This window comes from Malus domestica, chromosome 02, assembly GCF_042453785.1.
Source record: "Malus domestica chromosome 02, GDT2T_hap1".
NCBI classification, from domain to species: Eukaryota; Viridiplantae; Streptophyta; class Magnoliopsida; order Rosales; family Rosaceae; genus Malus; species Malus domestica.
This window is the reverse complement of record NC_091662.1, coordinates 12,651,821-12,665,358: the sequence shown is the minus strand read 5'-3', so window position 1 is coordinate 12,665,358 and position 13,538 is coordinate 12,651,821. Positions and strand designations below refer to the sequence as shown.

At 36.2% G+C, this 13,538-nt stretch overlaps 1 protein-coding gene across 2 annotated transcripts; it reads right to left on the bottom strand.

Annotated features, from left to right (window-relative positions):
* Positions 1-5,225: 5,225 nt before the first annotated feature.
* Positions 5,226-12,740, bottom strand: LOC103407105 (BEL1-like homeodomain protein 2). 2 transcript variants are annotated; one of them, NM_001328750.1, is given in 5 exon segments: positions 5,226-6,054; positions 8,121-8,181; positions 9,115-9,500; positions 10,574-12,034; positions 12,391-12,740. In NM_001328750.1, coding segments are annotated over 4 exon segments (2,430 nt in total). In that variant the 5' UTR covers positions 11,933-12,034; positions 12,391-12,740; the 3' UTR covers positions 5,226-5,430.
* Between the last annotated feature and the right edge of the window lie 798 nt (positions 12,741-13,538).

The following is a 13,538-nucleotide window of genomic DNA, read 5'->3' as shown; positions in this document are numbered from 1 at the left end:
AAAAATGGCACTGCTGCACCACAACAATGGCTGTGGTCCAAATACAGTACTGCTGGATCAGGATTGAATGTTCTCCTGTGATTTTCGAATCCCCTGTTCCAGGCCACCATATCATTCAAATTTAAAACAAACCCATTCACACCATAATGTCTCTAGCAATCAAGTTATTTTGCACTCCTATCCTATGGGCTGAGAAAGAGCTGCTAAGAAAAAGCTAGGTAAACAAGAAAGAGGGAGAGGTTAGAAAGAGGAAGATTGTGTCTAGCATCTGGTAATCTAAGTCTTGCATTTTTTGGATGGCTCGATCGTGTTAGCATGCGCTTTACTAATCATTCCTCCCATTCCTTTAGTCTTATTACTTGAATCTTAAGTCGTGGTCATGTCTCACTCCCAGTATAAGGATTGGTTTCATGTTTCTTCCCAAATTTTTCATTAGTTTCGGGCTCAATCAAACTAAACCAAATATTTTCAATAATCAACAAGATTAATGGCTTAGATTCACAGTATGACAACTTAACAACCTGACAAAAAAACATTTTCTCTATTTTTGCCAGGGAAAATGATAATACACATTTTCTCTTCTTATACACCTCTGCTTAATCACGTTCCTTGTTTTCCTTTGATTTAAAAGTAGATTTCAACCCAATTGCATTAGAATATTTTAAGGAAAACCCATTCATCTTTTGACTATCATTTAATGTTAAAAATTTACCAAAGTGAGTTTATGAGGTCAATTAATAGTTATGGTTCTCATATCTGTCATGTTGTTTCATGCTTATTTTACCCTCTACAGTTTTGCCCTTTTTTTTTTGTCAACATCATTTTTATAATTTAATGTTATTTATGTGAACAAATTAATTTTTGGGTTTAAAAGTTATTAGATTGGAGTCTTATATATTGGTGATGTGGATGTGTTTGATACTGAATATGTAGGTAATGTATTTTGGTTTGATACCAAATGTGTAGGTAATGTGGACTTATAAGTTTTGATACCAATTTCGGAGGTGATGTAGATAGGATTTGCTTACCTATTTATAAGGTTTCGATTAACTATGCATGCTAACTGTCTATGTGTTGAGTGTTTTTGGGCTTTATATTTTGTTTTTTCAAGAGAAATTTTATTGCACATGAACAATAGGGTTATGACTGACAAATTGTTTCTTATGGATTCAAGTCTTAATGGTGGCAATGATGAAAGCTAAAAAATTCAAATGTATAATTAGCTAGACTAAATAATGCAATAATGCCTATACATCATGGTGCAAATTCGATCTTCACTGATCTCCTCCTCCTAACAATTAACAATTTAACCCACTAACGGTATCATTTGTAAAATAATAACAATTTAACCCATTAATGCTATCGTTTGTAAAATAATAATAATAATAATAATAATAATGCATTTAATTAAGATTTTAAAATTTTTATTTTTATTTATCTAAAAGGGTATGAAATATAAATAATAAAACATTCAACCCTAACATACTCAATTCAATAGCCAACAAGGGTTGACTCGGTTAGTAAGGTCCCAGCCTTGTGTGTCACCCCACCAAGGTTTGAGTTTCGGTGTTAGCAATTTTCGTTGAAGCCCAACAGCCACACGTGTTCCATATCACCTAATTGTCTTGTCTGCGCATGTTAGGCTTAAAAATTCGCTACACATGATAGGTCGTGTTGAGGATGAATTTCACTTTGATGAAAGAAGGGATTGCCACATATGAGGGGACGTATTGAGAATAAATCTCACATTGATGAAAGAATGGACTTTGTATGTTCTACTCCTCATACTATTAAAGGAAAACTAATGAAAATGGCTTGAAAACTTTGGGTTTTAACGATAAGGACAAAATAAAAGGTAAAGTGAATAGTAAAAGGATTGACTTTTTAGTGTAAAAATGTGATTTTTCGTTAAAATGAACAGTACCATGAGCTTTTTGCTAAAGTTCCCTTAATTTTATGGTGCAAGCTCAATTTTGTTCAACATTTCGTTATGAGAGAGACATGCACACAAAGGTAATAATGGACCCAATCCCAAATTAAACTTAATTACGTGTCCAATCTCTCTATTTCCTAATGGGGAGGTGCTCACATCCTAGTTTTTGGTTGGTGGCCAGTCAGATTTATACATCCAAAGGGGTTACCATTCTATAATAGACAGATGGTTAGGGTTAGGTCCACCCATTGATGTCCTGCAAAATGCAGTATTGTAGCTGTACTCATATGGAAGCGCAAATGGGGCCTTTTAATTTATTGAAAAACGAAGAAAAAAATTTAAATGCCCTGCATACAACTTTCGTCTGTTTGTTGCTTCACATTGAATTTGTGATTAAATTGTGTGACCAAACAAGACAAAGAAACGATATTCTGAAATGTATGTATGTATGCAATTGCAAACCCTATTAATTAAAGATTGCTAGTATAGTTGAGTGTGGTAGGCCTTAAAAGCTTCTGTCTCTCTCTCTCTCTCTGTGCTGTCGGTCCAGGTGTGCTAATGAACAGTTTCACAGACTCACAGGCGTGGAGAACCCCTACCAGAAAGCAACCTTTATAGTTTATAGTGCATGCATCATGCATGCATTCAAGCGAAGGTAAAAAAGACTTAAATTTGAATGAACGTTTGATCCAGAACATTCATCGTATAACTTTTTCAGTCTAATTTATTAATTTTAAGATCCGATATGTATTGCGAAGTTTTAGATTTCAGCAACCCTCAGAGGATTCGTTCTGGTGTCTCATTCAGGTACCAGAATCACTGTTTGATTTTGACAACTATCTTGGTAGTAAGTTAAGGTGAAGGGAGTTATCTTCTTTGTTGCACTTGTCCGTGTTATAGTGACTGTCAACATTGATATTGTTTCCAACCTAACAGTTCAACATATGTGAAGTTTTATACAAAAGACCTCAATGATTCAATATATATTGTGTTTGATTTAATGTGGAACTTTACATTCTTTAGCATATACTTCTTGAGGATAAATATGTTAATATATAGCTCAACCACGTGCGCCTACATGATTGTACTTAAACTATATCAAATGAGAGTGGAATTTATGGTAATTTGCTGTACACCGCCGATGTCTAACTATCAACTATTTACATACACTCATAACCAGCTAACGTTAGCATTTCTATTCATAAGCACCTTTATTGAGACCTGAAATTCAGTACCAACAAATTTTAAACCAAAACACTGATGAGCTGCTTAATGGAGTTTTTTTCCCTTGTCATACCATACAATATAATGGTCACACCAAAGATTAATTCTAATTTAGTTCTTGTTGACTAGAATAGCAACATCACTTGATCGTTGCAGCACAACAACATAGGAATTCAAACTGTAGGTCGTATTGTTTTCAGTTTGTTATATATTGTTTCTGAAAGAAAAAGCAACACATTAGGTGAAGTGTACATGTTGCTTTTGCAAATTCTTGTTTGGGATTCAAGGAAGCGTAGTTTTGGTGCTTGTTATCAGGTAAATAACAAAACCTACCAATCTATCACATCTACGAGCATTGTTGGAGACAAAATATATTGACAAGCTATTGCAATGTATAACAATGTTGCACTATATATCCGCCACTGAAGAACACAACTTGCTTAGCTTTAGGTTGTGGGGTTCAAAGTACTCTCTACTCTTCACGCACAGTACTTCTCAAACAACCAAGGCATCACTATACACTTACTGTATTCAACATATTATATTTTGAGAATCGTTTGAACCAAACCAAACAGAATCCTTAATTTGCACTCCAAATATATATATATATATATATATATATATATATATATATATATATATATATATATATATATATATACAACATTGATTTTCAATTTTGTAGTTGGAAAAATTGACATTCACCTCTCCCAGACCCTGCGTAAAGCGGGAGCCTTGTGCACTGCGTACGACCTTTTTTTTAGTTCAACACCATTTCGGCACCAATGCTACTAATAGGCACTTAATGATTACCAAAGTAAAAAACAGAAAAGGATTTCTTTGGTACCAGAAAAGATTATTTGACAATACATGATACATTGTCGATATTTGATCATTGTCTATTTATTTGACATTGTTCATTTAATATAAACTACACATTGACAATGTACCGTACGATCGAATTAAAGTACCGGAACTTCATAGGGTAATAGAACTTCAAATGCCACACTGAAAACATGATTAGAAGCCCCTTGGCTAACCAATTTAGATCAAAGACATAGTAACGTTGATGTTGCATGTACAATTAAGCGACCCTTGAAATGACCATTGAGGAAAATAACACAACACTCATTTATAGCAATTTACTCCGAAATTTGAAGTTCAAAAACTCCAACCATAATGCCGCTCAATATATATATATATATATATATATATATATATATATATATATATTGTAGAAAACTCAGTTTTCACTTCCTTTTGCCAATCATAGTCTACTTCAACCTTCAATAGTATGTCTATCAATGCTTGAGAAGGGAAATTCAGACAAACGTACGCAATAAGTTGTTTACCCCATCTGAAGGGGGAAATCAATCAAGGAAAGCGTCCTGAAACTTGGAGCCACACTAGACTCCACAGACAGTGCCACACCTAGTCAACGTGACAAAATATCGACATGCCTTCAATTCAACTTTACGTCTACGTGCAACTCCCACACCATGTGGTTCTATACCACTATTTCTAGTTTTGGCTAGGCATAACATTTACAAATCAATCATAACTATATTGTTTCTGGTGTATACTCAATCATGGAGGATGGGTTGTTCACGGAGAGAAGCAAGCAAGAGATAAATTGAGAAAATAACTTTCACACATTCATTTTCTTCTGCTACACGCTCCTGCCGATTATTCTGCATTGATTTTTCCTTTGACTTATTCAATTCATAAGTAAAATATAAACAAGGGTGTGCAATGAGAAAATAAGAGTATGCGAAAACCACTTCCCTTGATTAATTAATAAACCCAACTCATGATGGGATCTCTCATTAATATTGTTTAAAATAACAAATATACATGATCACCATAATTCTCCCTTCATTAACCAATTTATATGATGGACATATAGTGCAAAGTAACTCTCCTTCCTCTTCTCAAAATATGATTTAATTTCATGATATTATTCTAGTAAATACCTCCTATTGAGGTACAAGACCAAATTAAAGTTTTTAAAAGGAGAAATAGTAATTGCAAAAACCATCTACTATACAATTACAATAGACCCCACTAATTACTTAATGCTACTTTTCTCACCATGTATCTTTCTTCATAGAATGGATGGAAGGTTATATATATATATATATATTTAAGTAAAAAAAAATATTGAAAAAAGATAAAGAAACTCATTAACTGTTTTTTCTTTTCTTTTTACTACGTTCTATAGTCTATAGAAGTTTGATATACTAATCAATAAAGAGAAGTGGTTGATTAATTCCCTAACAGCCCCCGAAGTCTCTAATGGAGAAAGAAGAAGAAGTCTTGTCGGGCATATTGTTTCCACCACCACCACCAGCGTGACGAAGCCCTAGAGTGAGTGACACGTCACCAGCTGCCGTGGTGGTCCCGAAGCTTATAAGCGTAGTAGAAGAATCGATATTACTACTATTTTGATGATCATGATGAGCTGCAATATTTGCATTAGCCGAGGTGGTCCCGTAACTTCGACACGTGTCATCGGAAGCTGCGGCGGGGAAGCACTGGTACGCAGGAGAAGCCACCGTAGTAGAGGTGGTGGTGGCCATCATAGGGTGGTGGTGGTGCTGCTGCTGATGCCTATTGATTGCTACGAGTGAAGGGTCGTTTTCAGAGGCATTGATATCGGATCTTTTGCTTGCTGGCGAATTTTTTGTTGTTGTTGTTGTTGTCGTTGTAGGCGTTGGAGTTTGTGCAGCGAGGCCAGCATTGCTGTTACGTTCTCTCTCTTGATCTGCTGCTGCACTAGTAGCTCCTCCTACTCCTCCTTCTCCTACTTCTTCTTCTTCATTGGCTTCTTGCTGGTACATCTCTTCCACCATGGGTTTCCACAACCGAACCCTAGCATTTATGAACCAATTTGAGACCTGCATTCAAAACCAAAACACTTTATTTTTAAATAAAAATTAATCCATCTCTCAATTTCATACCAGTCAAACCACGGGTCTATACATTATGAGAAGAATTTATATAGAATGAGTTTACCACCAGCGTGTCGTCCCGTTTCAATAAAACATAATAAGTTTCTCAGTACATGCCATTGCCTTATTAAATTGAGAAGCCACGTGACAATAAATCATTTTATGTAACTTGTTCTCACTACCACTGCTTATTGATCACTATATATATATGATGCCAATATCTTGCTTAGAAATTTAGCAAGCATGTGAAATTACAACCCTAAGTGTGGTGGGCAGTCTGGCAATAAAAATATTTATTTTGGCAGGATAAGAAAATAAAATTTACATCTTTTTTCTCAATATAAAGTTGAGAGAAAAACTATATAACTATAAATTTTGACATGTTATAAGATTTTTGTAACCAATATCATATTTTGGGTTTTCATGCAAACAATGAAAACCACATTTTTTTTGTCAAATAAACCAGATTGAAGTGAAGAAAAAAAAAACATAATCAATGCAAAAGATACTACAACGTAACATTGCTAAAGTTTACGATGATGACCTAGCTAATGATGAAACAAGAGATGAAGATGCCATAGTTAATTAAGGATTATGAATAGCTTTGATTTCCTATAACCAATTTAAGTGGGAACATTTATTTTGTCTTTTAACTTAAGGTTCTTAAATGATAAGATGTGGTAGGGAAGGTGTCATTTGATATGAGTGTGTGTGAGAGAGAGAGAGCGCGCGAGCGAACCAAAGCTGCAAACTCTCATGTCTCATCTGTTATGTACTTGCATGGCACAGCCCTTTATTGTCTGCTGGTGTGGGGTTGGTTTTCACTGTTATCAGAATTTATGTCAAGGACTTAAAAAATCCACTGTTAAAAGAAGGAAGAAAGAGGCAGATAAAACACATTGTCTTTCTTCAATAGAGAAGCGTAGAAACCCTGATAAATAAAATCCAATCCCATGTAAGTCCTTCTGAACCTACTGCTGGTCCCTTCCCTCCCATCTTGTCTTTCTACCTAGCTACCTATCATTTCTTTCTTCTTCGTTAGCACGATGGTCTATACATATGCATGTTTATATACAGGAGCCTTTTCTTAGCAGGGTTTCCGTTATAATGTAGCAGAAATGAAATGATATTTAAATATCATGTACGGACAATGCATTTAATGTATACGACCCTCATATACTGAAGAAAAAAATGGACAAAAAAGTGAAATATATATGAGGTAATGTCTAGTGAATACATAGTTTGTATAAGAAAGCATCTCCAAAAGAAGTGGCAAAGTTAAATTTGATATTCCACGTAGGAAAAATGAATCTTCAATGTAGCTAGCAACCCAATTAGCAAATTGAAGAATTAGCAACTGATCTTGTAGCAACCCAATTTACAAGGTCAGTTCCTACTTCTTCAAGTTAGCAAATTGCGCAGTGCAATATTTTATTTGAAAGTATTATTTGGTAAAAACTTCGAAAATAATTTTTTTTTTTTGTCAAATGATAGATTTTTGTTAGATTAGATGTTAGATTAATCACTAGATTAGATGTTAGATTAATCACCGACGAAGTTTGAACCCATACCATCATGTAAGGACTTAACACCATTCCACTACTATAATAAAGGGCCACTTGCAAGTTTGAAAATAAATTTGAGCTCCACCAAATAAGATAAAGTCAAGTTTTAAATATTTTAAAATGAAAAATGAAATTTGAAGAGTTAGTTGAAAAGACAAAATTTTAAAGAAAAACTAATGAAAATGGCTTGAAAACTTTGAGTTTTAACAATAAGGACAAAATAAATGGTAAAATAAATAGTACCAGGATTGACTCTTTAGTGTAAAAATGTGATTTTTCGTTAAAGTGAACAATACCAAGAGTTTTTAATTAAAGTTCTCAATTTTTAAAGTAGCATAAAAGTGTTAAATGGATTAGCAAAGGAAACTTTGAAACATAATTTTTGTTTATTTCCTTTTGAGATGCTTTACTTACTGCTCAAGATGAAGCCAAAACTAAAATAATTACCTGATTTCTGGACAGACCAGTCTGTCGAGCCAACAGATGCTTATCAGCATCGCTTGGATACCTGAGAAAGAGACCAGAAAAGAAAATGACATCAGAGTCCTTGTCTGAACAGTATAAAGAGTCTCACATCCTCCTCATACCCCTAAGCCTACATGAGGTTAAAAAGTATTTCTCCTTTCGCTCTATGCATGGGCGTGAGAATCTAAGACAAGAAGATATCCAGTCTCGATCGATCGCTACCTAGCTCAGCTCATCTGCGCTGTACCTGGACTGTACCACCACAACAACAAGACGTAACAGACCAGCTACCACATAGAATCTCCTCTCTTTTCTCTTTCTCTCTAGCCTTTTTATACAAGACAATGTGTTTTCTAAGAGAGAGAGATATGATGCTTTAGTGAATTAATGCATTTCCTTTTCCCCAGCTTTTGGCTGACCACGCAACATCCCAAGGACACTGCGTATAATTACGACACCCTTTTAAGAGTAATCAGAATAGACTTGTACGTGGCTTGACTTAATTATTTAACTAATTAATAAAGTGCATGGCAACCCCGCTATGATAGTACGTATCATATATCAAAGACTTACGTTACTTGGACTAGTTTCGACCAAACAAACATTACTTAGACGAATATAAGTAATGTTTCAATACTAGACTTGTGTTTTGAACCAAAAATCAACCTGATCGACACTCCAACAGCAGAATAAAAAGCCTATCATGCAAGAGAGCATTTCCATATATGATATGAACTATGTTGCTGAGGCACAATCTGATACAGATACGACTCACATGGCGCATGCTTATATATTAAAAAATGCATCAATGTAGTCAGTTTTGTGTGTTAAAATATTATTATTATCTTTGACAGAGTGTTTACTTGATTGTGTGCATTAAAATAAGAGTCTCCTAAGTAATAGTTGACGGTCATTTTCACAATTATATATCATAATATGAAGTAAAGCTAAAAGAGTATGGTAAAAGGTAACGCACGGGTGAAGAAAATGCTCAAAAAGCCAGGCTCTCAAGATGTTGACTGAGCGTTCCGGCAGGCCTCGTTGTGGCCTCCAAGCTTCTTGTTCCATCATGCCCATTTGATGAAATGCTCTTTGCTGCCTTAGGCTTTGCTCTAGCAGCTTCAGCCTCGGGGTCTCTCCTTTTGTTATTCCTGAGGTCCCCGCACCATCTTTCTCTCCAATTAGCTCACAGCTGTGCTTCAACTGTGCCGCGATCGCGTCCTTTAGGCACCGAAAATGCCGTGACATGGCCTTTTGTGCTAGAGCTGTGTACGGCACCGCTGCTCCGAAACCCATCACCAGATCGAATGCGTTTACCACCATCTGCATTTGTTCGCAGTAGTGATTGTACCTTCGATCCACCTGCAATCATGCACATGTAATCAATATTAACTATACATGTACGTATTCAATGCAAATGTCTGAATTACTAGCAAGTCACAATCTCTTGAGGCCTTAAATGTTCACATTTTTAAGAAGTTGGAGTGACTTGATGGCTTTGAAATAAACGTAGAAAACAACCAAATAAAAAATAATAATGTAAAACGTGCGACATAATTTAAAGAATCATGTTCACGGTTAATTAATCTTCCTACTCAACCAACAAAAAAGTATTGACCAAAGAAGGCAACATGTTGATAACTAAGCAACCTTAGAAGCAGATAAGAAGTCTAAATCATGTTACATTAGAGAAGGTAGTTACGAAGTGTAACAAAAGAAAACGAGAAGATGACTAAAACAAGAAAGATTGAGTACGAGAAAATTAAAACATGAGATATGAGTGCAACAGTCAGATCAAATGAGAGAGAAAGAGAGAGAGGGTCTTCTTATTTTCAGAGTATTATAAGCCTAAAAAATTGAGAAGGATGGTTTTGATCTTGATTAAAGAAGAGAGAACAAATGCATATATCAAATTAGCGGTACAACAAAAAAATTGGTTGTTAATGGCAACTATAAGAATATCTTTGGTATATACAAAACTGACACACTTACTCATCCAATTTATAACAGAACTAAAACAGAAATAAAAACAGGATCAACGAAGTTATAATATCAATAGATTCCCCGAGAAATTACTATGAACAGTATGATCATAACCTAGAAAGGCACTGACATTCATAACTACCTTCCTATACGTAATATGATGATGTGAAGCTAAAGTATAAACCATTTCGATCAGTGAAATATATTATCATTTTAATGTAGTGTTTAAACCAAAGACTAGCTACCCTCGACCCTATGAAAGAGAAGAACAGCCCTATTACATCAGCCGGCTTTTTTTACCTATTTTTTTAAAGAAATATATTTTTTTAAATAATTGTAAGTGGCCGGAATTTTCTATGTTTGTCCGGTGACTTGGGAGAAAAAATTTTGGGGTCTAATAAAAAAGCAGAAGTCTTTGGAGAGAGAGAGAGAGAGAGAGAGAGATTACATGCCTCATCAATCATGGACAATAGTTTGACTTTCCTTCGTTGATGTTCAATCCTATCAGCGGCTGACAACGGAGGCACATCCTTTGATGAAGATGAAGAGGCACCACCATCACCGCCACCGCCACTAGCTGGATTAGAACTAGGGTTTGTGGTGGTGTTCTGCCTACCACTTGTACTACCACCAAACTTGTTCTTCTTGAGCTGACCCCTCCCCACACTGCAAAACTCTTCCAACAATTCTTGGGCAGCCTTCACATACTTGGAGTTCCTCAACACGTTCACAACCCCGAAGGACGACGACGACCCGAAACTGACGTGATGACCGCCTACAACGCCGCCTTGCTGCAAACTATGCAATGCCTGATGATGATGGGAACCCAAATTCTTATACTGAGGATTAGACCCTTGATGTTGATGATCTCCTTGATTATTGTAATACAGCAAGCCACTAGCACTATCTGATCCCATCCTGAATTCCTCAGCCTTTGCTGCCTCCAAGTGCTGCAAAGAAGTTGATAGAGACAATGAAAGTCCTTGGCCTTCCACAACCCCACCAATTTCACCACCGCCGCCAGCGGTATTGCCTCCTGCTTCATGGCCTTGATGACTCTCAGGGACCCAAGTGAATTGACCAAAAGCCCCTCCACCGGATGCGGCAGCAAACCCTTGGAGTGAATTGGTGGTGGTGGAAGGGTTTGGAAGCAACATGTGAAGGGTGGAAGAAGTGGTGTGAGAAGGAGGAGGAGAAGGCGATCTTGGTTGTGATGGGTTCATTAGAAAAAGCTGCATGGCTGCCGCTGAGTCTGCATTAATTGTTGAAATCTGATGATGGTGCTGATTTTTTGAATCTCCCAATGGTCCCAATCCACCACCACCCACTCTTCCGTACCAGTCAGCCGCAGCAGACACTGCTGCAGCCTGCTGCGGCCGAGGCATCATCCGATAATTGGCTGACATTGGATGTTCTAGCAGTTCGGCGGCCCCAACAGGGCCACCGCCTGGAGGGTAATTGAACATCTCAGACAACATCCCAGCGGTTTCGTATGCTGGGAGGCCACTGGATTCTTCCTCGTTTAGGCCAACCAGTGGCGGCGGGGGAGGGGTTTCGAAGCCTTGCACCCTCAGCTTTTCCCTCCGGATCTGCTGTGCCAAGTGGTGTTGCTGCTGCTGCTGTTGTTCTTGGTGAGTTGTCATAGCCGATCTCTCGAAGCCATTGGAGAAAGTGAAGATGCCTTGGTGGTAGTCTTGGGACATAGAATTAGGAGGATTGGAGTAGTTTTCTGAATCAATTGAGTGGTGACGATGATGAAGATTACCCTTTGGTGGCGGTGGTGGGAGTGGCGGTAAAGTTACTATGCCCATATCATAAAACTAGTACTGATCTTCTTCCTCATCATTTTTATCTCTCTCTCCCTCCCCTTGTTGGCTTTGTAGTCGCTTCCCTCTCTTTTCACGCTTGATTTACTGTTCAATTCAGCATGGATTTGTCAGACACAAGCAAATAACAAACAATACCCATCATGGAAGAGTACTTTGAGTACTCATTAATTCATCAAGCTGATTAAATATATCACTATGAGAAGAATTATTATAAACAATATATATATATATATATATATATATATATATATATAGAGAGAGAGAGAGAGAGAGAGAGAGAGAGAGAGAGATAGAGAGAGGAGAGAAATGATAAAATGGTTACTACTACCCTTTGTTGTTGGTGTTCTTTTTTAATTTTTGTGTTCTCTTTTCATCTATACTTATCATTTTCAGCTTTGTTCATCATCATCAAGTATATTTATATACATAGATATATATACCTCGAGGAGTTGCAGAGTATGAAAGGATGTAAAGCTCTCAGACATCGTTTTCCCTTCTGTGGTATTGAAAGCTTCTTGAATTCCTCTCTCTCTCTCTCTCTCTCTCTCTCTCTCTCTCTCTCTCTCTCTCTCTCTCTCTTGTTTGTGCTGTCGCTCTGTCTGTCGTCTCTGTCTTTCTCCTTCTCTCCTTTTCTTTCTCCTTTTTTTCTCTTTGCAGTGAGTGTTTATGCAATCACCTTCAACCCTTCTGAAAAAAAAGAGGCGATAGCAAGAGAGGGAGTATATGTTTGCTAATATAAAATTGAAAATGGTGGCTTTCTTTCGGAGACTCCTCACTAATTAATATATCTCTCTCAAATTAACCAATAAACGCAGCTATAGCTTATTAGCTGCTCCAAGAGAGAGAAACAAACAAAAAGGAGAAAGAGAAGCAGTCGCTGTTGTCCTTCTTCATCGACTCTTCTTTTCCACACCATTATTTTATATTTATTTATGCTTTCTATTCTCCTTATTCTTTTTAAAATCATTAATATTATTACATTATCAAACAAAGTTGGAAAAAAGGAAAATATATCATCTCCGGATCTCTTCCATCAAAACCTCCGCATCAAGTGATTCAGATTCTTGAAATTTGATTCAACGGTTAAAATTATTATAACTTTTAAAAGGGACCTCTGTTTTTAGCCATTTGATCAAATTTCAAGAATTCAAATCACTTGATTTGATTCGAGGACTTTGATGGAATAGATCTCTGATATTTTTTCCGGAAAAAAGGATGAACTTAATTCATTAAACTTTTGTTTCCAATGACCCTAATGTCCTCACCTTGGAATGTAGTGGTTGAGGTTACTTTCGTCCACTAAAAAGGTGGAATCATGGTTGTTAGGGAAATTGGTATAAATAATTATTGATCAAATTCTGGTTAAAATGATTTTTTTTTAATATGTTGTCGGTATTTAATTGATGTATCGTCAATATAAGATTATTATGTTGTTGATCATTGTATTTGATCATTATGTTATGAAGATTTGATCAATATTTTTAAGTTTGCTGGGTTCGAGTAATTGAAATTTTATTTTGGATTAGTTTGGCAACTTTCCTTATGTTTTATGTTGATTAGAGTTAGACTATTTTGTCAGAATATATGT